Source organism: Protopterus annectens, chromosome 8.part0 (genome assembly GCF_019279795.1).
Source record: "Protopterus annectens isolate FY-2018-M chromosome 8.part0, PAN1.0, whole genome shotgun sequence".
Lineage (NCBI taxonomy): Eukaryota > Metazoa > Chordata > Ceratodontiformes > Protopteridae > Protopterus > Protopterus annectens.
In genome coordinates this window covers 922,433,686-922,461,012 of record NC_056741.1, presented here as the reverse complement: position 1 = coordinate 922,461,012, position 27,327 = coordinate 922,433,686, and the positions used below count along the sequence as shown (strand labels likewise).

The following is a 27,327-nucleotide window of genomic DNA, read 5'->3' as shown; positions in this document are numbered from 1 at the left end:
CACCAAGCCCTTTGGGGCACCAGTGCTCACTTTAATAAATTCTGATGAGACTTTTACAACCTGCTCTCTGTGAGTTCTGTCTTTCAGCCAGTTTTCTATCCATCTTACCACATATTGGTCAATTTCTAATGAATTTAGTTCCCCAACATGGGAAATGTTGTCAGAGACGTTAGCCAGGCCAAGAAGTTAACCAGATTCAGTAGGCAGGATCTACCCCTTACAAAGCCAAACTATTGGGGATTCATTTGAATAAGATTCTTGATATCACAATTAATGAGATCATTTAGGATATGTTCCATGGCTTTGCAGATGAGGGTTGAAAGGCTGATAGGTCAGTAATCATCTAGGTGGATTGTAAGGCCACTCTTATACAGAGGCATTAAACATGCAGGGCACCATTCATCAGGGAAAAAAAATCAGTAGCTAAACTTAGGTTAAACAGTTTAAGGAGTGGGTCTGCAAGGGCATGTTTAACACTATTATTTAAGTGACCAGGCATATATTGTCAGATGCCACAAAGGAAGTATTTTTGGTCTTGATTTGTACATTCAGTACAAGGTCTTTACAGATAATTGGGGGAGTAAGGGATTCAGATATTTCAGCGCTTTGGATAAAAGTCTCTGGGGTGAAGTTTGTATTTAATTTATTTGCAAGGATGTTGGCAACGTCATTTGGGACAGAGTAGGTGGTGCCATTTTGAATAAGGTCAGAGCAGTTTACGGTATTGTTTCTCACTTTTGTAACTTAACTATTTCTTTCTTTCTTTATTGCAACTAGCTGACCATGAATGTCTGATGGCCACAAAGTCCCCTTTTCAGCAGAGGCCTGGAGAGAAAATCTACAGATAATACATTTTAAGATTTATGTAGAAAACACAGTATTTTACAAATGTATACATAGTCTAGTGAATAAAGACATTTTGTAAAATGTATACATTATATATAAAAGTCATTTTATAGTATTTTGAAAAGTTTGCATAGCAGTGGAGTCATTACAGACAGTAAATAAGGTACAGATACAGATTGTTGTTTTAAACCAAGGGAGACGATGAGCATAATTCAATATACAGGCGCACATTTCAGTGGGCCAGTATATTTGTATATTTCCAAGTAGGTTCATAATAAAGGCACAAAATAAAGTTGCATAAAAGCAGCATCCTTTTATGCTTTATTTATTTATTTTTGATTGAAAGTGAGAGGCAGAGGAGATGGATTTTGTAGGTGAATGTAAGAAAGATCAAGTAAGCTGAAAAGGGGGGTGGTAGCCAGTTTTGGTGCATGGGTAAGAGTGTCAATAAGAAGGGTTGTGAGAAAGAGATGCGAGGGAAGTAGTTGAAGGGGAAGAAGAATTATGATTTAGTCTAGGGGTACTTTACCAGGGTTAGTGCAGGGACAGAGCCAGAGATTCTGCCAGTGTGACTTTAGTTTCTGTTTTAAATGTTTGAGATGTTCTATTTTTAGTAAGTTTATTGACATGGGGGAGCAGTATTTGGGTTGAGCGAGGGGGGGGGCTGTTTGGTTTGTATGGTAGGATTAGCATTGACTAAAGAAAGATTTATAATTATTGTTTGTTTTGGAGACTAGACAAGTTCAAGGGCTGACATGATATTGGTATTCAGGTTTTTGTAATGCTTATGATACTCTCATTGGGAAGATGGATTTTGGATCTGTTATATGCTTGAAGGATTTTCTTTTTTTTTTTTTCTTTTACTGTAAGGTTTATTCATGGTAGTAGATCACCAGGGTAGTTTATTTATTTTTTTTACTTTCCCATAATATTTGTTTCTGATAAGGACTGATAGCACTATGGATGTGAGCGGAATTCCTTAGTGAAGCTTTGTTGCAATGTCATGGTAAAGTGTGATTCAACTATCTTCCAGGTCAAAAATGAGTTTTCTTCTGAGGAGTTTCAATTTGAAAATTTAATGTTGCAGTAAGTTTCACCATGGTGTGTTGTACGGTGCAAGCTGGGGAAGTGCTTTTTGGTGGTATTTCCTTTTTATTCACTGTGGAGTGGCCATGGACTTGATATATAATTTAGAAGAGTAGAGCTTCCCACGTGGAGGTTTTTTTTTAAATATTTTTAGGGTTCTTAACTCATCAGTTCTGACATTTCTCTTTCATAAACCAGTGAGTTGAAGGAGTATGCTTCTATCACTAGCAGGAAAACTTGGGTAGTGCAATTACAAGTAGATTTAGATTTTTCATCAGAGTAGGTTGATCCTGATATGTTTATAGTCATTAACTCCAGAAGAATTTCCTATATGGTCTTTTGGGAGTTTAAGGAAGAAAGTCACAAGTTTGTGGTCTGACTTCACTGCAGTAGAGATACCAGAGGAGTAGTATAAGAGGCTGACATATTGATAAGAATCAGATCAAGAATGTTGTGTCCACTAGTAGGTTTGTTTACCCACTGCTCAAGGGAGTTCTTGTTTATAAAGTCTAGGATTTTTTTTGCACATCCTATATTTGAGGTATAAGTGTCCCAGTTTATTTAATGGTAGTCAAAATCACTCAAAATAATGGAGTTTTTGCAAACAGGGAGATAAGTAGCACTCTGAGTATCTTACATGGTCATCAGGGAACAAGGTAGGTGTTCAGTAAGTCATTAATTGATAATTAATCTTATTTTGACTGATCTGGAATCCATTGAGTTCAGACTGTGTTGTCCCTAGGGATCTGCTTGAAGGTGGTATGCTCTTTGACAAATACAGAAGCTCCACTAAAGCTGCTGTCAGGTTTGAAGACATGAAAGGTGCTAAGCCCAAGTATAGAGGGAGTGCACCCATCACATTTAAACCAGGTCTCAGTAACTACCAGACACTGATGCTTTCCAAATGCATGAGTGCCTCAAGATTAGGCAATTTATTGTTTAAACTTCTGGCATTGAGGAAAGCCACCTTAATGCAATATTAGTTTGGGACTGATATATTACTTATGTTGGATTGTCCATCAACTGGTTTCTGTATAAAAAAAGACAGTACAGGGATAGCAGATGCTTTAGCCATTATGTGAAGGCCTTAGAAAGAGAGGTGCAGGCCATCTTCAGCGAAGAAAGCTCAGCTGTGGAGCATCTCACTCCAGACTGACTTATACTGGATTTCCATGGAATTACACCATTCAAACCATTGAAACCAATTATCTTTTATTTGTATCTAGGCATCCCTCAAGGTAAAGAAAGTATTCCATTCAGAACCAATGACTTACCTGGATTTATAACTTGTATGAATAGTTCTGACATGTATCTTTGAGTTCCAACATCCTTATCTTTATTATTCAGTATTCCTCTGTGGCTTGACTCTTCAAAAATGAACATACTTCAAATAAAGATTCTTCATAATCTGCAGAATCCAGACAGAGTGTCAGTCCCACCTAAAAATCTCCTTATCAGTATAGGTCAATGTGGTCCTTGAAATAGCTTTCTGACACTACAGCTCTCTGCTGTTAACATTTTGTAATCACTACTCCCATTACACAATAGACAATATTCAGTGCTGAGAATACCCCTTAATGATCTTGACTTTCTTCACAATTAATTTAATTTGCAAAATCTTAAGCCAGATTTTTACATCTGGAACTCAAGACTTCTTTTTCCTGCACCATTCCTAGGCTACTGTCAGTAGTGCAGACATCAGTACATCTTCAGTTACCTTTGCTCATGAAGCTCTTTTGTAATTTTGCTAATAAATATGCTGTGAAGACTGAAACAAATGCTGTTGCTCTGAAGGATGCTCACATGCCTACGTCAGGTCCAGAAGTACTGAATCAGGAAAGTGTAGTTAAATGTGATTTCACATGATGAAAACGGTTTACAACAGCAACCAAACAATATTTTTAAGTCATGGATTTTCTATGGGCAAATCTCCTCCATACACACACATACACACACACACACACACACACACACACACACACACACACACACACACACACACACACACATTCACAGTGGTCCCTCTCCGCAAAGGTGGTGCCTCAACGGATCCTGGAAACTATCGCCCCATAAGCCTGACTAGCTTGGTCTGCAAAGCTATGGAAAGGATCATCATGGACCTCATAAATAAAGATATTGGGGACCTACAGACACTGGATCCTACCCAGTTCGGCTTTGTTAAGGGCAGATCCTGCCTCTTAAACCTGGTCGATTTCTTTGAAACAGTCACCAAGGCCATTGACGAGGGGAAGATGGTCCACACAGCCTACCTGGACCTCGCAAAAGCCTTCGATACAATACCCCACTTGGGCATTATAGATAAGCTCACCAGCTTAAATATAAACCCCTATGTCACTAGATGGGTTGCAAACTGGCTCAAAAACAGAACCCACATGGTTAGAATTGCTGGAGCCATGTCAGACTCCAAACCAGTTACAAGTGGTGTCCCACAAGGTTCAGTCCTGGGACCTCTTTTGTTCGGTATATATTTCTCGGAGGTACAGGCCAACACGGAAGGACTGTGGCTGACCAAGTTCGCAGATGACTGCAAACTGGGCACCATAATTGACTCTCCAGCCGACACAAGCATCCTACAAAAGGGCCTCATAGAAACAGACAACTGGTGCCAGAGCCATGGCCTCAAGCTAAACGCCAAAAAGTGTATAGTCATCCCCTTCGGCAAAAACAAAGTGCCCACAAATTACCACATAGATGGTAATCCATTAAGTATGGAAGAAGTAATTAGGGACCTGGGGACCCACGTTGATAGCAATCTCTCATTCGACAACCATGTGGCCAAAGTGGTTAGAAAAACATTTTATATAGCCCACCTAATCATGAAGGGATTCACATCTAGATCAGGGGAGGTCATTGTGCCTCTTTACTCATCCCTCATCAGGCCCATAATTGAGTACAATGCCCCTTTTGGGATGTACCTTACCAGACACCTGCAGCAACTGGAAAGACCCCAAAAGTACCTCACCAAGAGGATCAAAGGGCTCAAACAGATGCCATATGCTGCCCGGTTAAAGAAACTCCAGCTCTACTCAGTGGCATACCACCTGCTCAGAGGTGATCTGTGCCTGATGTATAAAGCAATGTCCAACCTGGAATTAATGGATATGCTGTACCTCAGAAAATCCAAATCCCATCGAGCTACGTGCTCTGAAATAAATAGGACATGCTGGAGGGACAGATTCATAACATAACTCAACTTGGGAAACTCGCCTGGTAGTAACCTCATCACGGAATGTGCACATCAACCAACTGTACATTATCAATAACTTTGACATAATCCAACTGTTCAAATACCTCCTGCATCATACATAGCATCAGTTTTTTTCTATGCAGTGTGGGTTGGCATTGACCTTGCTGATTTTTCTGTCTTCACTTTCATGGATCTTTCCATTCTTACAGCAAAGACTGAATATTGAATGACTTCATCTCATTTATGAATGCCAAATAGCCAGTTTTCTACCTTTCAGCTAGCATACCAACTAACTGTGATATTGCATTACAGATTATGAGCATCAGAATTTAAAGATGTGAATATTTTAGAAAGCTAACAAGATGTGCCATGCTCAATGTCAGTGTTCTTTTTTTCTACCATTTCATAGGTCCATAGGTTTGCAGAAAGTTAATCATTGTAGGCTCAGTTAATAATGCCATAGAAGAACAGCCCCTGAAGGTGAGCAAATAGTTTAAGAAATGACGGTAGGCGGAGTAGAATTAATTTTGGTGACAGAGAAATAATTGCTTCAGGAGAGATCTTGTTACTGGGCAATGAAATAAGGAGAAGATGCAGACAAGGGCAGAAAAGAAAAGCAAGGAGAAAGGAAGATTGAGATGTGATAATGTTTAGTTTGCCATACTAAAAATTTGTAAACAGTGACTCCTTGGATGAATTTATGGGATCTCATTGATTCATCCAACTGAAGTCTGAATGTTGGTATGGTCAGGAAGCTTATTGCAGAGAACCATGAGGCACTGTGTGATGAATATATTCCTGGATTAGGATTTTCTGAAATTTTATCTTAGAACTAGTTCTTTGGGATGGGCATTAACTAAGGAATTTTAACTTTTGATATGAAAGTGGTCAGAGAGAGTAGGGTTTGACCTAGCTCAGAAGGCAGCACACAGATCACATCATAAGAGTCTGTAAACGACAGAAGAAAGAAGACAGCTTTTACTCTCTCCAGATTAGATCAGTTCTTTAATTTCTTGATTCTTTTGGTGGTAAAACAGTGGGGTCTTTCTAGTTGGAAGAATTACTTAACGCTATGCATGTCAAATGTACCATTGTGTTACAAGATATTGCAAATGAGGGCAGACTGAAAGGAGAATTAGGATAAATTGTGATTTGGATCAGAATCCATGCCAGGTGAGACTTTAGAGAGAGAAGGATTTTCTCAAAATATTGAAGATATGCTGACTTAAGAACACCTTACTGTCTATTAAATTCTTAAATACTGGATCATTGTCAGTGTTAAGATGAACTTCATTTATGTGATACTGTTCATGACTTCTAGGCTTAACAAAGATGACTACACTATAGTTCTTTGCATTCAGGTTCAGGGTTTGACATGAGTAGAGCACCAGTTAATGTGATCAAGGCCTTGTTGGAGTAGTAATAAATCTGAAGGGGAATTTAGGATGATTCCAAACTTGCAGGCATCTGCAAATTTAGTTATGCTAAGGATATTAGGATTTGCATGAACTTCAGAGAAATAGATTTCAAAGAGGAGAGGGTCAGGAACAGAACCTAGAGGAATGCCACTTTTTGGAGAAAGACTTATTTATTCTGCTTGAGTGTTTTCAGTTTCATAACCAGTTATCAATTGTGCAAACTACAAAGGGGATGATGTTTAGTTGGATTAGCTTATTTATGATGCCAGAGTAGGGAATGGTAATTCTGATAAACAGTGGGAGCAGGAAGATCTTCATCTAGGGCTTTGTTGACTGTTTTTCAGGGAAGCAAACAAGATTAAGAAGGCATGATCTAAGCTTTACAAAGACAGACTGCAAAAAGACTAGATACTGTAGATCTTGTGTGCCCTTATTGATTAATTCTATAATATAGTCCATGTCTTTATATATAAGTTTAGTGAGACTGATAGGCCCATGATTATCTGGGATAGTTGAAGGGTCACTATCAAGCAGAGGGAACAATTATAATCTTTATTGATTCTTCAGGTATATGTCCGGTGGAGAGACTTTGAATGAAGTTGTTTAGAAGTGGTTTGGACAGATGATGCTATAAGCTTAACAGTAAGCAGATATTATGTTGTCTGGCCTCATGGAATTGTTGTTTTTTTGTTTTTTGGGGGTGGTGTTGAAACTTGGTAAATATTAATGGGGGGAGTGGCCTGAGCTTGTTGGGATATGACTGATGATATAGTAGGCAGACTGAAATTAGAGCTAACTTTATTAGCCAATATGTTAGCTACTAATTCTTTGTTTAATTTATCCAAATGCTTTGTTTTTACATACCTTGATGGGAATGGATCCCATTCTTAAGTCAGGGCATAATAAACGTTTATGAATCAGCATTACTTCAGTCTTTGATGTTAGCCAAGGGTTTTGGTCAGTGTGAGTGGTAGCCTTTATAATGTGTTCAGAACATGGCAGAGTATTAATGTGGATTTTACTTAAATAGCTAAAAAAAGGCCTTATGGTAGTCCTTAGCGTCAGTGGCTACCTTGTGTTTGTACACATCCATGATGCTTCTCACAGTATTCTTGAGCTCCTTCCCAATTTTTTTAAGTTTTTTTTTTTTTTTATGAGCTAGGAGGATAAAACTGCATACATCTAGGACCTTAGGTTGGATGTTTGATATTTTTTTGTTTTGTTTTGTTTTGCTTATGACAGAAAGGGACAATTTTCTTATGATTTGGAAAGTCTTAAAATTCTTTACTTAGAAACTGGGTGTCAGTATTCAGGGATTTGTGGGTAACTGGACCATGTATGTTTTTCAAAAAGTTCAGGAAAGTCTAATAGGTTAGTTTTGCTGAAGTCCCTAAATGTAAATATTACTGAGATTGGGGAGGCTGGTTTAGAAGTGTAAGATGAAGCCTAAATAGTCTATTTGAGTAGGGAAGGAAATACTTCTGAGGCTGAGCAGTGTGCAGGAAAGTTAGCTAAGGCAAGATCTAGGTGTTTTGGGCTTCTTGAAGTCAATAAAGGCCTGGGCATAGCAACTGTTGGATATATAGGTGAACCAAATGACATTTGGATCATTTGGATAATTAAAGTTTCCTAATAAAAAGTTGTTTGGTTTGACTTTGAGCTCAGAGCGCATGGTTAGGTATTTAATATGTTCCTCCAGGGACATAGAGGGGGGACCTGTAATTATGAATTAAGTAAAGATATTTTTTTGTTGAAAATGATTTGGACCTGTACTAAATCAAGGTTGAGGTCATTGCAGATAAGACACATGGGTATATGATCTTTAATAAATATGAGTATGCCGCCCTGTGCTACTAATGGTCCTGCACGAGTGACATGGGTGAATTCCAGAACAGAAGGAGTGCTTTCCATAGACTGCAACCAGGTATCAATGGCTGTACAGGTTATAAGTCAGAAATTTTGCCTTTGAGGCTTCTTGTGTTGTCCTTCAGATAAGACATTAAACCAAGACCCCATCTGGCTGATTTGATACTAGCTTAGGTGGATGCTAAAGATCCCATGATACTTATTGAAAGAGTAAGGGAATTTCATCTAGTGGGACTAACATGTTCAAAAAGGAATAAATAAATACATCTGTCAGTTTTGAATGTCTAGTTCAAAGTCTAAGAAAATGTTATTGTCATTCAGAACTACACAGCAGTGTAGCTGAACAAAATTACAATGCTTTATTTTCAATGCAGGAAACAGTTGCACATTTAGACAGAGACAAATTAATAAAATATCACAGTAGAAATGTAATAAGTAGCAATTAGTAAGTAACGTAGGACAGCAGTGACTCACACCCATCCCAGAACAGGAGACAAGGAAGTAAGGAACAATATGAAGGTAAAACAATAGCAGCATATATATGATTAGACTGAATTACTGCACAGTTTGTATATTGCACTTTATAGTCCTTCAGTGTGTAAGTGAGCTACCTTAGTATTGCACTTGGTTATTGCACATCCATAAAATAAGCCACTTGATAGGCTAGTTATGTAACACAAGTCATGGTTCATTTTTCTCAAGAGTTCAACAGTCTAATGGAGAGCGGAAAGCAACTGGTATTTAGTCTGGTGGTCTTACAATCCAGGTTTCCGTATCCACTGCATGAGGAGAGGTGAGTGTACAGACCATCGGCAGGATGCATTGAATCGCTGGAAATCTTTTTGGCTCTGTCAATGCACCAACATTTGTGTAGATCTTCCAGAGGTGTAAGGGAGGTACCAATGATTATTTCTGCCTGTGACACTGCCAGCCCAGCTATCTGGAAATTTGTAAATAATATGTCATTTGTGAATATTAATATGATTCATATGCTTGTCTTACAAATGTAAGAGAACTATATGCTATGTGTATATCAAACTACTGGTGTAGAAGTGTTTATAAAGTACTGAGCTAAAATGTAACCACAGTGTACCCTCCTGGAAAAGAACAGAAATGCACATAAACTATATACCTGTGCAAATGTGTGTTTTAATAGTAGAAGCTGGAACATACAGAATTAACTTGCAAAACTTCGAGAAGATAAGTTGAAAAGTAAAGTGTTTTACGATTGTTATCTCAGTTTCAGTGCAGCAAACAGACACAATGTCTAGCACTAGAGGGTTTTCTATTGGCTTGAAACAGAAATAATTACTAGGTTTAAAATGTAAAAGTGTTTAATTGTTTTATGACTTCGAGTTCTAGGCAAACATCTGCGAGATATGTATATTTGACATAGAGATGCTAAAATTCTTAGTTTCTGTTAGCCTGGCAACTGAAGTCCAGTGACAAAGAGTGATGTCATCTGAGCTCAGCTAACCCAGCAGTAATGCTGTTTATTAATTTAAGAACTCTCTCAGAGAGAAAGAGAGTGCATTTTGTTTCTTTTCGTGGACCTAGCAAGAACATCCACTCATCTGCATTTGCCTTGCTCTTTAAGTAAGTCTAGGGTACAGTAATCTCTTTTAGATATAGATAGGAATATAGTAAAGATTAGTTTAGATGCTTTCTGTATTTATTTGACACAGTCCTGTAATGTTCTTTTAAAATATTTCCTGTGATTCTAAACTCTGTATTTACTGTGTTGTTTGAGTATTGTCTTGTTCTTTTATTATTTATTATTAAACATATTTAAAACCTTTTAATTGTGGCTAACTTGTTTAGAGATATTTAAGCTCTTAGAGTAATTGCATATATATTTGATGACACTGTACAGTCCATTCCTAAATAGCCTTGGTGATGGTCACACTTAGCATTTGCATAATAGTAACATTACACAGTAGGATTGGGCACCCTTTGTAAGGGCCTTAGAGTAGTTGATAAGTAGTGGTTGGTGGCAGTGATAACTACCTTATAGCCTTGGCAGAATGGGGCATAGCTAGTAAACCTGTGCCAGCCTTCCCCAGGAGTGTCTGTGTGTTTGTATATAAATCAAACCTCAAAGTGTGTGTGTGTGTGTGTGTGTGTGTGTGTGTGTGTGTGTGTGTGTATGTACGTGTGTGTGTGTATACATGTCAGCTACTTGGGCAGGGACACAAAACACTGGTTAGACAGAGAGGGTGCTGGAGGTTTTGGCTTGACCACTCAGCTGAGATCTTATCCCTATAGCTGTGCCAGTGGGGAGTCCTACTGGGGATCTTGAGAAAGAGGCAGAAACCACCCCCAGACTGACTGTGATCTCTGTGTGCTCTTAAGGGAAATTGTGTTTTACTGTGTGTGTACTTGTAATCCTCCCAATATGTACTTTCCTCACTGGTGCTAGAAGTGAGGATTGATGCTCCTTGATTACTGAGCCAGTGCAGGGGCATCACACTGCCGACCTTACAACTCTCGTGAGAGCCTTCACAGTTTAGTTTAAGCAGTATAGTTGCTTCACTTTTCTAAAAAAAAAAAAAAAAAAAAAAAAAAGCTTGGTATGGGAATGCAAAAGCACTTGAAGGAAAAGTGCATGCCATTCCTGGTGAAGCAGAAAGGTATATCTGTCTATCGTGTTCTCTCATAATGACATAGTTTGGGCCCATCAGAATGGCACAATTTATGACACAAACTGTTGAAGCCAATGATGGTTGATTTGCACTTTGGCATCATTCCAGGTGAGGGCAGTATACCACTCAACATGAGGAAATTTTCTTTATTAATAGCATAGAAGGAGAGCTTCACCTAATCTCTCTGCATCTCCCCCAAGGTTTTTCACCTGAGATTGTTACCCCAGTAAGAAACATACCTCTCAACTGCCCAGATTTTCCCAGAATGTCCAGATTTTTGCACATATTTTTGGTCTAGTTCTCATAAATTTCTGGTTTTATGGCAAACCACTGGCAAATCACTGGTTATCAAATTCAGAAAAATAATGCCAGACATTTGAGTTTCAGACTTCATACCCTTCCAAAAATGTATGCTACTGCAAAACCAGTTATTCTATCAACTTTATAACTTTGTAAGAGCAATATTTAAAATGTCTCCCCATTTTGATGCATTTGCTCCCATTATTTATGTCTTTGTCCAAATTTGTTGCTCAAAGAGTTTGAGGGGTATGGTAAGAAACATAACAAGGTCATATTTATATTTTGGATGCTAATGATGTCCCTGATCCTGACACTAAGAGACAACAGATGTTCATTCTATTCTTTGCCAGAGATTCATAGGTTCATAGGCAGTTACTAGGCTAATGGCCCTAGGGCCCTTACAAGCCTAGCCAAGATCAAACCTTGTTCCCTTAGGGTATAGACATATGGTCAATGTTATATTGCTTCTCAGCCTTTTGGCTAAGATCATGTGTAGTGTTCTTATCAGTTTAATTAGTAGATCTAAATCAGCACCAACTTCCCCTATCAAAGAGGGATACGGGTGAAACCCCTGAAGTGAATTTGAGATTTTCCATCCAATTGTCCAAATTATGTTTAAAAAGGGTTAACAAAGGGCTCTGTTTAACCTATACTGGAAGTTTATTCCAGAGGAGAGGCAATCTCTGGGAAACATAGATAACTGACAATCACCCTCTTCTTTGCTAGTTTGGTTAGTGTACAGTCTGTATGCCTGACAATGGAGTCACCAATAAGTAGAGCAATTCAAGAATTTTTATCTTTTTACCTGTATACTCTGTTTACCTTCAGGGTACTGCCTTTTTAGCTTGGTGTTTCATTAGAACAGTATGTGTCAATGTGGTAGCTCAAGGTGTGGATGTTGGTATAATCAAGTTGGGCACAGCATGATGTCCCTCTGCACCTGGTCTTTTGAGCTTGCCACACGGTGGACCAAGCCAGGTAACTGTGGGGATCTCCTCCTTGGAAACAGATGACCCACTTGCAAATTAGATATATTTGCAGTATGCCCCCATATGTAGTGATTCCAGTAAAAAAGTACAGTTGTGTACTCTTACCATAAATGTAGATGTTCGAGTATGTTCACTGTTACAGTCATTACTGTAGGGTTCTTCCTGCTGGCAGCAGCCCTCGATCGGCCAGAGTCCCAAAGTCGGGTCCGACGTCAACTGAAGTCACTCCTGCCATAACGTCAGTGCACCAGGGGTATAAAGACCTCAGCTGATGCCATTTTCCCCAGTTTTTCTTGCCCCAGATGTATGTCAGGTGCCCAAAGATAAAGGCCAAAAGCTTAATCAAAAATAATAAGCAAACATAAACCAAAACATTCCCAAATATCACCAGCAAAAATACCTCAGAGGAAAAAGAAATGTCAAGGAGACACATACAGCACTCAAAGAACAACAAAAGAGGGGACAGGAGGAAGGGTAACCCAGACTGTAACAGTGAACATACTTGAACATCTACATTTATGGTAAGAGTACACAACTGTACTATGTTCTTCATGGTTCACTGTTACAGTCATTACTGTAGGGTTGACTCCCAAAGCTAAGAAAGGGTGGATGGAGAAGGAACAGAAGGGGCGGCCACAAAACCCTGCAGGACTGCAGAGGCAAAGCCTGCCCTAGATTTGGAATAGAGAGGGAGATTGTAGTGCTTAGAAAAAGTATGCACAGAACTCCAAGTTGCAGCTTCTAAGATCTCCTTGGTAGGAACTCCACTGAGAAAAGCTGCCTAAGTGGCAGTAGCTCTGGTAGAATGTGTTCTCACATTAACAGGAACAGGTTTACCATGATGAGAGTAACAGAACTTGATGCAGTGGGCAATCCACTTAGAAATAGTCTGCTTAGTGATTGCTCTCCCCTGTGAGGTAGAAGCATAAGCCACAAACAATTGGTCCGATTTCCTGAAAATCCTGGTCCTGTCCAGGTAAAAACGAAGCTGCCTGTGTATATCTAAAGAATGCAAAATACTTTCCTCTTCACTTTGAGGATTAGGATAAAAGGTAGGCAAATGAATAGTCTGATTCAAGGCTACTTTCAAAACCACCTTAGGCATAAAGGTGGGATTAGTCCTCAGGGACACCCTGTCCTGATGAAAAATAATAAAGGGTTCCACAGCCATGAGAGCTTGCAATTCTGAAACTCTTCTGGCAGAGGTAATGGCTAAAAGAAAAGCAGTTTTCCATGATAAAAACTTTAAATCTGTGGAAGCTGCAGGTTCAAAAGGAGACAAAGTTAACTTTTCCAAAACAAAGTTGAGATCCCAAGTGGGAACTGGTGCTCTTAAAGGAGGCCTTATATTCTTCACCCCTCTCATATATTGTTTAAGTAACGGAAGAGAAAAGATTGGGGGATTCGTATTGTAATGTGCAGAAATAGCAGAAGCATGAATTTTGATAGATGAAAAAGATAGGCCCTTATGTAACATCTCTGTTAGGTATTGTAAAATCAGAGGAATGTTTGGAACTGCAGAATCAAAACCCTGGGCCTGAGTCTAGGAGCAAAATCTTTTCCATTTACCTGCATAAGATTTCCTGATGCTGGGCTGTCTAGCTTCAAGAATTACGTCCAGTACCTGTTTGGTAAGGGTAGAACTGTTTAAAGACCCTGGATCTGCCAAGCTGCTAGATTCAGAGTTTTGACATGGCTGTGCAGGATCTGGCTGTCTCGTTGAGGCAGTAGATGTGGAAGTTGTGGCAAAATCCAGGGTGGACCCTGAGCCAGGTTCATCAGGGTGGAATACCAGAATTGCTGAGGCCAGTTGGGAGCCAGTAAAATCATTTGCGGTCTGTCCTGTTTGATTTTCAGAAGTATCCGGGGTAGAAGAGGCAAAGGAGGAAAAGCATATACTGAGAGGTGCTTCCAACTGAATGAAAGAGCATCCACTTTCCATCTTAGCTTGTGGTAGGTCCTCATGCAGAGCGTTTGAAGTTGATGGTTTTGGGGAGATGCAAAAAAATCTATGTCCGGGCACCCCCACGCCTCCATTATCATCCTGAATATCCGAACATCCAACATCCATTCGTATGGATCCGAAAGATTTCTGCTTAGACTGTCTGCCAGAGTGTTGTCCTTTCCTGGCAGGAATTGAGCTTGTAAGTCCACCTTGTTGGCTAGTGCTGTGTTCCACAGAGCCATGGCCAATCTGCACAGGGGGTAAGAGTGACAGCCTCCCTGCTTGTTTATGTACCATATCACTGCAGTGTTGTTCGTCTTTATCAGTAATTGCCCCAGTAGAATAAGATCTTTGAAGGCTGTCAGGGCATTTTGTACAGCTAGCATCTCCTTCAAATTTATGTGCAGATGCCTTTGGTCCTTTGTCCAGGCACCCTGAAGACATTTCCCTTGCATGTGGGCTCCCCATGCATAATCCGAAGCATCCGTCGTTATGACTTGATTGGCTGGAATGGGACAGAAAGGCCTCCCCTTGTTCTGGAGACAGGCCTCTGCCCGCCAAAGAAACTCCTGCTGGAGACAAGGCAAAATTGTGATAACTGTTTCCAGACTGTGGCAATGCTGAGACCATACACTCTTGAGGTACCACTGTATCTTCCTCATATGCAGCCTTGCATATGGTATTAACAGAATGCAGGATGCCATGTAACCCAGAGCCTGCAGATTTTTTCTTGCAGACAGCTGACTCATTAAAGCCAGATTTTTGAAATAAGAAGCCAGTTGCACTTTTTTGTCTGGTGTCAAATAAGCCATCTGGGTTGTAGAGCTCAGAAGCGAACCCAGGAAAGTAATTTGCTGCGTGGGCACCGAGTTTGATTTCTTTAGGTTCACCGTGAACCCTAGGCACAAGAGAAGATGCTGCACAAATGCTAGATGCTGAAGTAAAGTCTCCTTGTCGTCCGCTTGAATGAGACAATCATCCAGATAAGGGTATATTTGATTTCCATTCTGTCTGCAAAATGCCATTACTGATGCCAGACACTTTGTAAAGACCCTGGGCACAGTAGATAAGCCAAAGGGCAGCACAGAGAACTGGTAATGCCTCGAGCCCGCTTTGAATCTCAGGTATCTTCTGCACTCTTGCCGTATGGGAATATGCAGGTAAGCCTCCTTCAACTCCAAAGTCACCATCCAAGCGTTCTTGCTCAGCATAGGCAGCAGCTGCTGCAGAGTGAGCATCTTGAATTTTGGAATTTCTAGGAAGGTGTTCAATACGGAAAGGTCCAGGATTGGTCTCCATGCGTTTTCCTTCCTGGGAACCAGGAAAAGTCTTGAATAAAACACTTGCCCCATTTCTGAATCTGGTACCAAACCTATGGCCCTCATATCCATGAGGGACCGAACTTGCCGTTGTGCTTCTGCCCATTGATGCTTTGGCAGATCTGGCCATCCGTTTCATTTTGGCAAGGAATGGAAATGAAACCTGTAACCCCTTGAAACTATGTCCAGAACCCATTTGTCTTGGGTTATGCGGCTCCAATTGTGATAAAAAAGAGAGATTTTTCCTCCCAAAGGCGCATCCAGGAGGGGAGCCCCTGGAGCTAGTAAGGGAGAGTCATAATGACTGTTTCCTGTAAGGTTGTGACCTATATTCCCCTTCCTTGGGAGAGGGGGCACTCCACTGCTTATTTCTGAAAGGGGGCTGTGCCTGACCCCTACCTCTGGAACGCCTGTATCTGCCCCTCTGAGGTCTGTCCGAGCTCGGAAAGGACCAAGGTTTAGCTGGCCAATTCCTGCTAAATCTAGGGGGATGTACCTGTAGAAAATCTTTAACCATCTGCATAGATCTGGCTTTGTCTTCCATTTTCTTCAATACTTCCTCAGCTTTGGCCCCAAACAGAACATTGTGTTGCAAAGGGGCATCTAAAATCTTTGCTTTAATCTGCTCCAGCAAACTTTGCTCCTTTAACCAAGCATGCCTTCTAATAACTGCACCAGTTGCTGCAGCCCTGCAAGAAGCCTCCAAAGAATCAAAATCACAGTGCAGGGTATGTTTACCCACCTGCTCAGTAGCATGCAATAAATCCTGTAATTCCGTATTGTCTGCACCACCAGAAACAGCAGACATCTTTTGCTTTAACACAGACAAAAGGTATTGCTGATATTTTAACATATGAAATTGACAATTCAAAGCTCTAATAGACAATGTAGCAGAAGTATAAACTTTTTTGCCCCATCTTTCCAAGGCTCTGGACTCTCGGTCAGAGGGAATAGGATTCTTAGCAGAGGCTGTTTTAACACCTTTAGGGCCCTGAGAAATAGTTTCTGGATCAGCTGAAGGATTCTTAAAAAGATATTTGTGGGAATCTGGAACCCTATAATACCTATCCGGTTTGACAGGAGCAGGAGGAAAAGAATCAGGAGAGAGAGATGCCTCCGTAAAAACATCATCCACAATGTCCAATACAGGGGGAATAGCCAGGGGTCTATGCTGTGGAAGCAGAAGAAAATCCCTAAGCCTTTTTTTAGATTCAGAGTATTCCTGCCCTTCCCAGTGAAAATGCTCTCTCATGTCATGCAAGGTTTTCCCAAACAAATAATCCTCAGGAGGAGAGGCCGAAGGAAGGGATTCTTCAGCATCAGAATCCTCATAAGGAGGGAAGGAATAATCCTGCTCAGAAGAAGAAGCAGAAGAAATCAAAACTTGATCTGAGGAATCATAATCTGGCTCTAGCCTAGGTCTCTTGTCAGGAGGGGGATGAGAACCCCTGATCATAGTTAACAGGTCTTCAGCCATTCTAAGAATCTGTCTTTGAGGTCTAGGGCCCTGAACAGAAGGTGCCTGTGCATGCTGCTTTGTCTTTGCCGGAGCCTTAGTCTTTGCCTTTGTCCTTGACTGCAAAACGGGAGTCATCTGTACATGAAGCTGTGTAGGCCTAAAAACTCCCTCAGAAGCCGATGCCTGCACAGCGGCTCCAGACCCATCTGAGGGAGCAATATCTGGAGGTCCAATCCCTGAAAAGTCTGAAGGCCCCATCGCCTCATGGGAGTCGGTACAGGAAACCGGTTCAAAAGTGGCGGACAACAGGGGCTGCGAAAGCACCTCACTGACGACAGCCAAACCGGCAACTGGCTCTGGTTGAATAAAGTCATCCACTTTGGACCTCGGAGGCCTGTCTTTATCCTTGCACCTCTTATATACTGCAGTAGCCAGATAAGAATCCGACGACATATTGTAATTAAATCTTTTTCCAAAATAATGGAAGGCAAAATCGTACCTACGCCTAATAGTGCATTGATTAAACTTAGCACAAAACCTACAGTTAGCTACGTCGTGGTCAGGACCTAAGCAAGGTATACAGTAAGAGTGAAAATCCTTATGAGGTATTTGCTTCCCACAAGAAATACAGTTATTAACTTTTTCTGACATCGGACTGGAGCAAGAAAAAGGTTTCCCCAACGGGGTACTTAGCTCAAAAGAAGAAGTCTTCAATTCAAAAGCCACCAAAAATAAACAGGAGTCGGCCGACCTGCACTTGCGAACTGCTTTGCAACGGGCACCGCACGGCAAGAAAGACTGGGGAAAATGGCGTCGGCTGAGGTCTTTATACCCCTGGCACACTGACGTCAGGGCAGGAGCGACTTCAGCCGACGTCGGAACCGACTTTGGACTCTGGCCGATCAAGGGCTGCTGCCAGCAGGAAGAACCCTACAGTAATGACTGTAACAGTGAACCACGAACAACATCAGCAACATTACAGTGCACAAGGAGAAGTCAGTACCGGATGGACCAAAAGGATGGGGAGAGAGAGAGACAGAATAAAAATAATTTGATTCAACTAGTTTGTGATTAAAACATTGTACAGGTGCTCCAGTTCACTTAACTGCAATAATTAACTCCAGTCCAGTCATTTAGAACGTCTGTGTTTGCCAGCTGTCCAGACTCCAAACTGAAATTTAAATTCTTCTCTGAAGAACCTTACAAAGTAAGTTGTGCACTAAATGATGGAGTCATTACTATATTAAACAGGTATATTACACAGTCTGAGTAGCCTTTTAAATAGACAAAGGCACTGCTGTCCATGTACATCATTTTTAAATATGCGTACAATTACAATGAAGTTTCAGAATAAACAATAATAACGTTGTTGAAGATAAACTATCAGCAAACATTCTAGGTAAATAAATAAACAGATACGATTTTTGTTTTACTCAGAGAAAGTTTTCAGAGTTTGTAAAAATAATTTAGTGTTACAATGTGAATGCAACACAGGAATTGTGGCTTCTAGCAAGATGGTGAGCAGCAAGCTTGGAAATGAAAGGGTTAAGTAAATAACATAACCAAGACCATCTTTGGTTGTGCCAGCCCCACCCCCACTTCCTGCAGCCTAGTGTAATTACTGCCCCAACTGGGAAGAAAAAATAAGGAAGAGAATGAGCTGGTGTGATGTTGTCATCGATACTGAGGGTGTTAATGTAGACATACTATGCAGGACTGAGCAGTGTTGTACCTTTAAGGCTGGAATCTTTGAAACTTGTTAGACCACACCTGAACAAGTTTTGCAAGCACAGAATAAGTGAGTGGAGCAGAAGGAAGAGAAAGAACAGCAACTCCTCTTCGGGCAGCAGAATACATTTTACCTGGATTCTATTAGCAGTCACCTTAACTCCAAACAGATGTTAAGAGATGATCACTTCATTGTAGATATTTTTTTCTTTTAGTGCTTTTTCACTTTGGATATATTCTGTTATCACTGCAGTTTAGACTTTGTGGTTTTGGAGAGTAAAAAAGCTATCAAGAAAAGAGGATGATATTTTAGAACATACGCAACTGGAATTTTTGGTTTGGTTCTTCTAGAATTGAAGCAGAGGGAAATAAACATTACCTGTTTTTCAATTGCCTCAGTGGAAAGGTACAGTTCATATTATTAGAACCTGAAAGGAAATAAACTAAGGAAGAGGGAAAAGAAGAAAATCTATGGGATCAACTGTAAAATACGAAGCTGGGGTAAGTACTTTTTCATTTTATGCTTGAATGGAATATTTTGTGGGATCAACTGTAAAATACGAAGCTGGGGTGAGTACGTTTTCATTTTATGCTTGAATGGAATATTTTATGGGATCAACTGTAAAATACGAAGCTGGGGTAAGTACGTTTTCATTTTATGCTCGAATGGAATATTTTATGGGATCAACTGTAAAATACAAAGCTGGGGTAAGTACGTTTTCATTTTATGCTTGAGTGTAATATTTTAAAAGCTCAGGCTTTCAAAGTCTTTAGCAGTAATCTTTGAAGAGGTATTCCCCCTAAGGGTATTTTAGTTTCCATTATGTGGTACATTAGTTTTCTGATATAATGTGGTCTGGTGCTGTCACCCTAGTGTGTGTTGGACTGGTTTGTAGAGGTGCACATCTGTAGAACTAACACAGATTATGTACACTGTTCTTCAGTAAAATGGGTTAAAACAGCAGATACTTGAAGCTGTTACAAGTTGGCACTTCGTCACTGTTTCACACAGATTATGTACACTGTTCTTCAGTAAAATGGGTTGAAACCGCAGATACTTGAAGCTGCTACAAGTTGGCACTTCGTCCCTGTTTCACACAGATTATGTACACTGTTCTTCAGTAAAATGGGTTGAAACCGCAGATACTTGAAGCTGCTACAAGTTGGCACTTTTCGTCCCTGTTTCAGTCCTTCTCTTTTCATTCTCCTTTATTGCCCTAACAGTCATACTGTTCCTCTACCAAAAATGTTTTGTACAGTTTTACCCCTCCCCTCTCTCTTTTTACAGTCTCACTCTAGCACAAGTTCTTTTCCAATTGCTCCTGCCTTGTACAGTCTAGTTACATTTTTTCATGTGTACATACTCTGTATGTTTTTAACTTGTACATCTTTTATACACTCCAAATACTGAATTTGAGATTATTGGACATTTGAATACCTCCCGGTCCTTTAAAAATTGTTTGCCTGACTTTTGATATCATAATAATATATCATGTGATTAATTGCTAGTATGTCACATTCCACTAAATGCATTTTATAGTTTGCCTCTTACATTCTGCCTTCTATATAATATGACATGATTGAATCTAGGTTTATCCTTCTGTGTTATTGAAAAAAAAAGGCAGTTACTGCTCCGGCTGGCTTCCTTCCAGGCCTCCATTGCAAATGGGGCTAGATGGGCTGAATTCTCCCTGCCATCAAAATAAATGAGTAATAAAACTGGAAACAGGCCTAATAGTGAGATATCCACCTGTAAATCTTTAGCTTTTCTGATGTTCTTTTAGTAAAAGACCTCTGACCCCCAACCCCCCCCCCCGGTCTGTAAAGTTACTTGGCCTAGACAAGTTGGCTAAAATACCGATGAATAAAAAATACTCCCCTTTTATCTAAATCTTTTGATCACACTCTGTGTGAATGAAGCTTCATGATTCTGTAGTATAAATTGGACACTTTCTGAAATATGTTGCAACAACATCTATTTATAGTTGATTTAGACTTTTGATTTGTGACAAGAAAATATAAGAACAAGGAAATTCATTCAACAAAGTGTTCCATCATGACAGTCCTTCCATTCATTGTCCGCATAATGACTGTATAAGCACAGATGGTTAAGGTTTTGAGCCACTATATTTTCTTTGGCCTGAGTTTGATTCTTTGTTCCCATATGCACAGTGCACAGGCAATATACGTTCAAATGTGTCATTTAGATAGCACTGATTGCTGTGTAAGGGAGCAGTTACCAAATAAAATGACTCCTTCTCCAAAAAATGTAATCTTTTTTGTAATTATATTTTTATTGGAAATATTGCATTTCTCAGTGCTATCTTTAAGTAAAAATGGGGAAAATATTGCTGTCTTACCAAAAATAGAGTTTAGTAACATGGGCATAACAATTGCTAACATGACTGTTCACTGTTAATTTGTTCATGAAAAATGTTGCATTAGTCAATGAAAAAAAGTTTTAGTTGTTTTGCAGTGAGAGAAAGCTTAAATTTAGTTTTCTTTTTAAGGGTTTCTCTTTTCAGTGAGAAGGGTGCATCTCTACTTCTAAATTAAAAACATTGTGCCCTGGTTTTGAAAGGTGAACAAGTCTCTGCATGCTTGATCTCCAGGTGTAGCCATAATGCTTTGTAATATATGGCACCTGAAGACTACCTCTCAACTGTACAGATTTTCACAGAATGTCCAGATTTTTGCTTTACATTTTTGGTTAGTTCTTCATACAATTGTGTTTTTTTTTCTGGCAAATTAGTGGCAAATCATTAAAGACTGAAGTTGGAAAATAATGACAGACATTTGAGTTTTAGACTTCATTACCTTCAGAAAATTCTTGCTAATTCAAAACCTAAGCTTGTAAGAGCAATATTTAAAAATTGTCCCTATTTGTACCACTTTTTTCATGGCTTTGTCCAGAGAGGTTGAGAGATATCTGTGACCATGGAGGCTGGCCCAGGATAGCTAACGAGGGTGAGTGAGGTGATGATTGCTGTGATGGTATGGGGATTTTGCCAGTCACTGGGGCTTAAGTGAGTTCATTCACACTCTTGCTTTCTGGGATATTCGGGCAAGTGGGTGGTGGAGTATTTTCCAGAGAGTCTTGGAAAATAAAGCTTCATTAATGTCCAAGCAGTACTGTACATGGACTTAGTATTTACAACAGTAATAAAGAATGTTCAGTGTATTTCTGAATAGATATACTTTTTTGTGAGTGCATGTATAGATCATCTGTGTGTATATATAATGTACATATAAACAGACAATGGATAAATATTAGATAGTGATCAAGGGCGAGAATCAAACCTTATATCTTGTCTCTTTGAGGTAAATACCTTGACCATTAGGCCACTCCCATTTTGTGTGTGTGTGCAGGTAGCAAAAATGTACTAATTACAAGCAATGGGACGTAATGTAAACAATATCTAAATTCTTAGCTTGGAATTTATTACAATCTGCTTTATTAGTAATTCCTCATTTGCTGTTAATAGTTTGTTCAGTGATTTTTACCTACACAGAGTCAGAGAAGAGGGGAGAGCTGTAGAATGCATATTACCCACTCCCAGTAAGGCAAGGCCCACTTCTGTCTCACAAATAGACGGTCTCCCTTCTTCCAAGGACAATGTTCTGCTAAAGTTCAAGATTGGTTTCTAAAAGCTGTACTCTGAAGGGGAAAATGTTTAGTTGCAAGGTATCAAGATATGCTGTTTTCTTGTGAGCTTGGTTACAACTGGTGGCCAAGATGAGCTGGAGCTGTTTTTATTGGCTACTGAACTGGTATTAAGTTCCACAAACGTCAGGGGTCTGAAATACCATCAGTGTTTAATGACATGAAAAGGGCAAAATCTGCAAATCAGTTTTACATCTTGGGAGACCCTCTCTGCCTATCTGAATAGCCACATTGTACAGGTAGTATGCGGCATAGAGGCATTATTTAATGTTCTCTGCCTCCTGGCTTTGTCCCTGTCTTTAATACCCTTAATCATCTTTCTTATACGCTGCCCTTTAAAGCACTAAATCGCTTAACCTGCTAATCCCCTTCTTGTACCTTACTTTATTGTACTTCTTAAACTACTATGACTTCTAATAAGCACAACTAAGTTAATATTCCATCTCTACTTCTTGGCTAACACTCGACATGCTCATCTCCTCGAATACATCAGTCTTGGTTTTTTTTTTTTTTTTTTTTTTAAATGCTTTGTGGCATCTGGTGAGTCAAGTTCCTCAATGCAGTCTGTCAGTCTACCAGTATCTATTTTATTTGGGTTGTCGTTTGTAATAAAAAGCTTTGTAAAGTTGTGGTTTTTGAAACTACAGCCCAAATAAATTGTGTTTTCCCCAGTGATGTCATGTCAGGCATTGCTCCATAGACTTTAATGGACAGGTGTCATCCATTAAAGTCTAGAGAACCAGCCTACATTTTTCTTGAGTTGATGTCACTGAGGTTGAAGATTGCCCTTACTTCTCAGGGGCATCAGCATGGCAGAAACAAAATTTGAAAGGCTTTTCCTTTTTTCCATTTTGGAGTAAAAAGAAATTGCCATTGGAATGAAGATCCTAATCGGCGCTTCCTGCACCAGATACAGCGGTGCAAATCTTAGTGTAACAAAACCCTTTAAACTACACTACCTATCTTATAAACTACTCTTCTGTCTGTAAAGTCTCAGTACAAGGCTTGTAAATTTGTTTGTGAATATTAATACAAATTTTATAGACTATTTTATAAAATTGTTGTAAATTTTGATTGGATTAAATATGATGCCTTTGGAGCTTTTCTCCCAAGGCCTCCACTGAAAAAAGGCACCTGTGACCAGTCAGACTTTTCCCCAGTAAACAAATATCAGTAAATTAAATAAAGATCTTTTCAGTAGTGGGTATATGTGTAACTACTGTCTGTCCATTAGTTAAAACAAAATGGCCCAATAACTCCATGTTTAATTCCATCCGTTTCTAGTAACATTCATTAGTGTTATTTTGTTAAAATCTACTTGGTCTCAGAAAGGAATCCTTGCAGTTGTAGAGAACAACAAAAAATGATGGAAAAAATACCACCAATTTTTCTGCAGCATTAGGTCATCCCCAGCTTGTTCACTAATGCTTGCAAAATCTCAAGAAATCATGTAGGGGTTATGAAAAAAAGCTGAAAAAACTACATAAGCATTACAGGAAAATGTAACGATAATTTCCTGCAACCCCAGGTCACCCCTAACTGATTGATTATTGCAAATCACCATACATAGCATCATGGAAATCCACTTTAAACACTTAATTGGTAGCACACTTTTAGGTTAATTTCCTGCAGTTCCTGAGGGCAAGAAGCAGAGTAATGCCAGATATGAGGAAGTAGTAGACTAAGTGGGGCATCTGTTTTGATTTTTAACAGGATGCAGTTACTTTCCATACCATACAAACAACTGTGATATTTATTTACTATTTCCCTGGCACACACAGGCTATAGATAGATAATACACACACCCACCCATAGTGTCCACCCATTTCCAGCACCACATCCCTGTTATTAGGCTGCTGCCAGTAATCATATTCAGTGTTTGAGAGTACAGATGCATACATGGTGGGCGAGAGGTCAACAGCAAACTGAACCTTTAAAACTACACAGATTGTACCCACAAAAAGAGAATGGTACCTAAAATAAATCAAAACGTCCCCCTTGTTTAATCTTATGCTGCTTAAAATCCAGCCGCTATTTAACCCCCATTAAGCTGCTAAACAACTGAAACCAGGAAAAGAAGAAATGTCATTATGCATACTATTCACAGGAATACTAAGGTGTGGCATCTCAGTAAAAATTACTTCACTACCCAATACTAATCCAGCCACTAGTAAAACTCCAAACGGATGCTAAATGAATGTAAACCATACTTAAAAGATTACCATAACGAAATGATTGTTACTTGCAATTTCCTCTCTGGCCCCCTCTGTTTGTTTCTTTTCTTTGTTGCATATCGTGCTTTGAGTATTGGAGCAGGAAACATTAGGGCAGCTTCTTAAAGTGGGGGACAGCCCCATTCTCCCTATGGTTCCAATGCCTGTATAATGACTCAGTGGCCTACAGTCATGCCACATTTTTGTAGTTAAAATTGGGATATAGAAGAGTTGGTGTAAACTTAGAAATTGGTGGGCATAAAAAAATATAAATGGAGGGCATTGGGATATAGAAGAGTTGGTGTAAACCTAGAAATTGGTGGGCATAAAAAATATATAAATGGAGGGCTGGAGATGATGGAGGTAACATGAAGTTAGGAAGTTAACGAGTGGAAGATGACATGAGGGTGAAGTGATTGGCAGGTGGTATCAGCACAAATAAGAACCATACGTAGATGTGGTTACAGAATGTACAATAAGGAGAATTGGACTCTGAACTACTCAAGACACATGATAGTACGTGCTGTGCTCACTAATGTTTAATGTGAGATTGGAAGAGAGCCATCAGCTCCCTCACTACTTTCAATGCATCCATAACTAGGATTACATCAAATGCCAGGTGATATGGCAGTTTCCTTTGTGTCATGTTGCAGATGTTCAAGTGACATGATTAGCAGACTACTGATTGCCAGAGTCAAAGTGACATGATTAGCAGACTACTGATTGCCAGAGTCACTAGGGACATTTTTTTAAGTCTTTTTGATGGTGTTCACCTGCAGTTAGTCATGTTTCGGCCCCTACTGTACAGTGTGTACGAGTCACAGCTGATGATGGGGAATACATTGACTCCCTATTGAAATGGCGACACTTGTAACTCGATTTCCAGCGGACCAAAAAAAGGCAGAAAATTTAGAAGTGTGAATCTTTAGCATGGCGCTTCTCCTTTTTTGCAGGGAGCAAGCCCTGTGGGGGTAAAGTTCACCACACCCCAAACTTTGAGTATACTAACTCCAAGATCACCATATCTCAGTGAAAAGTGAATATTGCAAGAAAAGAAATGACCATCCTGTATTTTGGAACACACTCATGTGCATCATGACTTTTCAAATGGTTATCAGTTCATTTGGATATCTTCTGGAGTGGGCATGCAGTATCATGTACATACATTCTAAGTGGTTTTAGGTGCTGTTTTGAATACTGTAGGGCTCTGGTACATAGTGTTTCAAATGCCAGCCCTACACAACCATATGCAATGTTTGTGAATGTTGCTTTTAATTTCCAAGATTACCTCCTAAAATGGCATCTTGTATATTATGTTAGAATAGTAACAAATTACATTATCATGTTGGCCGCACTGGTGCAATGGTTAGCATTGTCGCCTCACAGCAAAAGGTTCTCTGGTTCGATTCTCGGCTGGAACACCTTGCGTGTGGAGTATTCATGTCCTCCCTGCAGTCAAATGAGTTGTAAAGACATGGGGTGTGTGTGTGTGTGTGTGTGTGTGTGTGTGTGTGTGTGTGTGTGTGTGTGTGTGTGTGCGCCTTCTGTAAAGGTAGGGTGCCGGGCTGGCAGTCTGACACCATAAAAACTCCACTGCCAATCAATCTGTAGACCAGTGATCTTCTGTGGCAAACCCTAACGGGAGAAGCTGAAAGACATTGTTAGTAACAAATTAACATTAGTACTGATTGCATGAGCCTGCTATTAAAATGTAGTAGTATTGGTTCTAAAGTTTAATTTCCTAGAAATGCTGAAGAGTGCACAGGCTTATTGCCTGATTCTTCTCCCAACTTGTTTATTCACCACTCAGGATCATATTCTGTAAGCGATCGGTGCTAGATCTACCTATACTGTTGTGCAAGGGCATTTCCAATTTTTTGAACTGTGTACCCAGTTCCTATAATGTAGTCTTCATCCCCGACCCCAGACATTGTATATTTCAGGGATGCTTAATGTTTTCAGTATTGCTAATTCTGTTAAATAGTTGGCCCTGCAGTGGAGAAAGAAATTGTGTAACTGATAGACAAGTTCTTGAAATTAGTTATTTGCCTTTGCTGCTGTAATGTAAATGCTCTGCATGTAGATACAGTGATAATATATTTAACATTATAAGCCAGTCACCATTTCAGAAGACGGCTTCAACCCCCCCCCCCCCCCCAATAAAGTACATGACTTTTAGCAATTGCATATTAAGCTTTTCCAGTATTGTCAGTTTAGGCTTAGTATCTATTGCAGAAAGGATCCCATAGGAGATATTTGACATCTTCTTGATTTGGAAACAGTGTTTTACTTTGAGCACTTCATGTTGATACCCGCTCATGAAGCTCTGTCATTTAGAAAAAGCATCAACCTTCAGATATTTGCAATTTTTTTTTTAAAGCTGTCACATGACACAGCAGAATATACCAAGGAAAACAGCTCTTGAGGATAAAAATGTGCATAATCTGACCATTCCCAGTAGATACCATTTTCATCCCCTCACAAGTTGAAGGGAATGGCAGAGAAGCACATCCTGCAATGGAGTGAGGGATTTTTTCTTCATTCCTCCTCCTGGCCATCATGCTCTCACTCTCAGATGCCCTGGCACACTGATCATCAGGAGTGAGAAGCCGTCATTAGGGATAAAGAGATTTTTGCTTTTGGA

The 27,327-nt window shown here is 39.7% G+C and overlaps 1 protein-coding gene and 1 pseudogene across 2 annotated transcripts in view; both read left to right on the top strand.

Moving 5' to 3' along the window:
- Positions 1 to 11,826: 11,826 nt before the first annotated feature.
- Positions 11,827 to 12,051, top strand: LOC122809846 (annotated as a pseudogene).
- Positions 12,052 to 18,735: 6,684 nt separating this feature from the next.
- Positions 18,736 to 27,327, top strand: part of LOC122809158 (suppressor of tumorigenicity 14 protein homolog) — a 1,180,509-nt gene continuing 1,171,917 nt past the window's right edge. The window contains exon 1 of one of the 2 annotated variants that reach the window (XM_044080444.1): positions 18,736 to 19,307. In XM_044080444.1, coding sequence (XP_043936379.1) covers positions 19,278 to 19,307 — 30 coding nt within the window. In that variant the 5' untranslated portion in view covers positions 18,736 to 19,277. Of the gene's footprint in view, positions 19,308 to 19,416; positions 19,446 to 27,327 lie in introns of those variants that run through there. The other variant, XM_044080445.1, reaches the window with a different exon arrangement.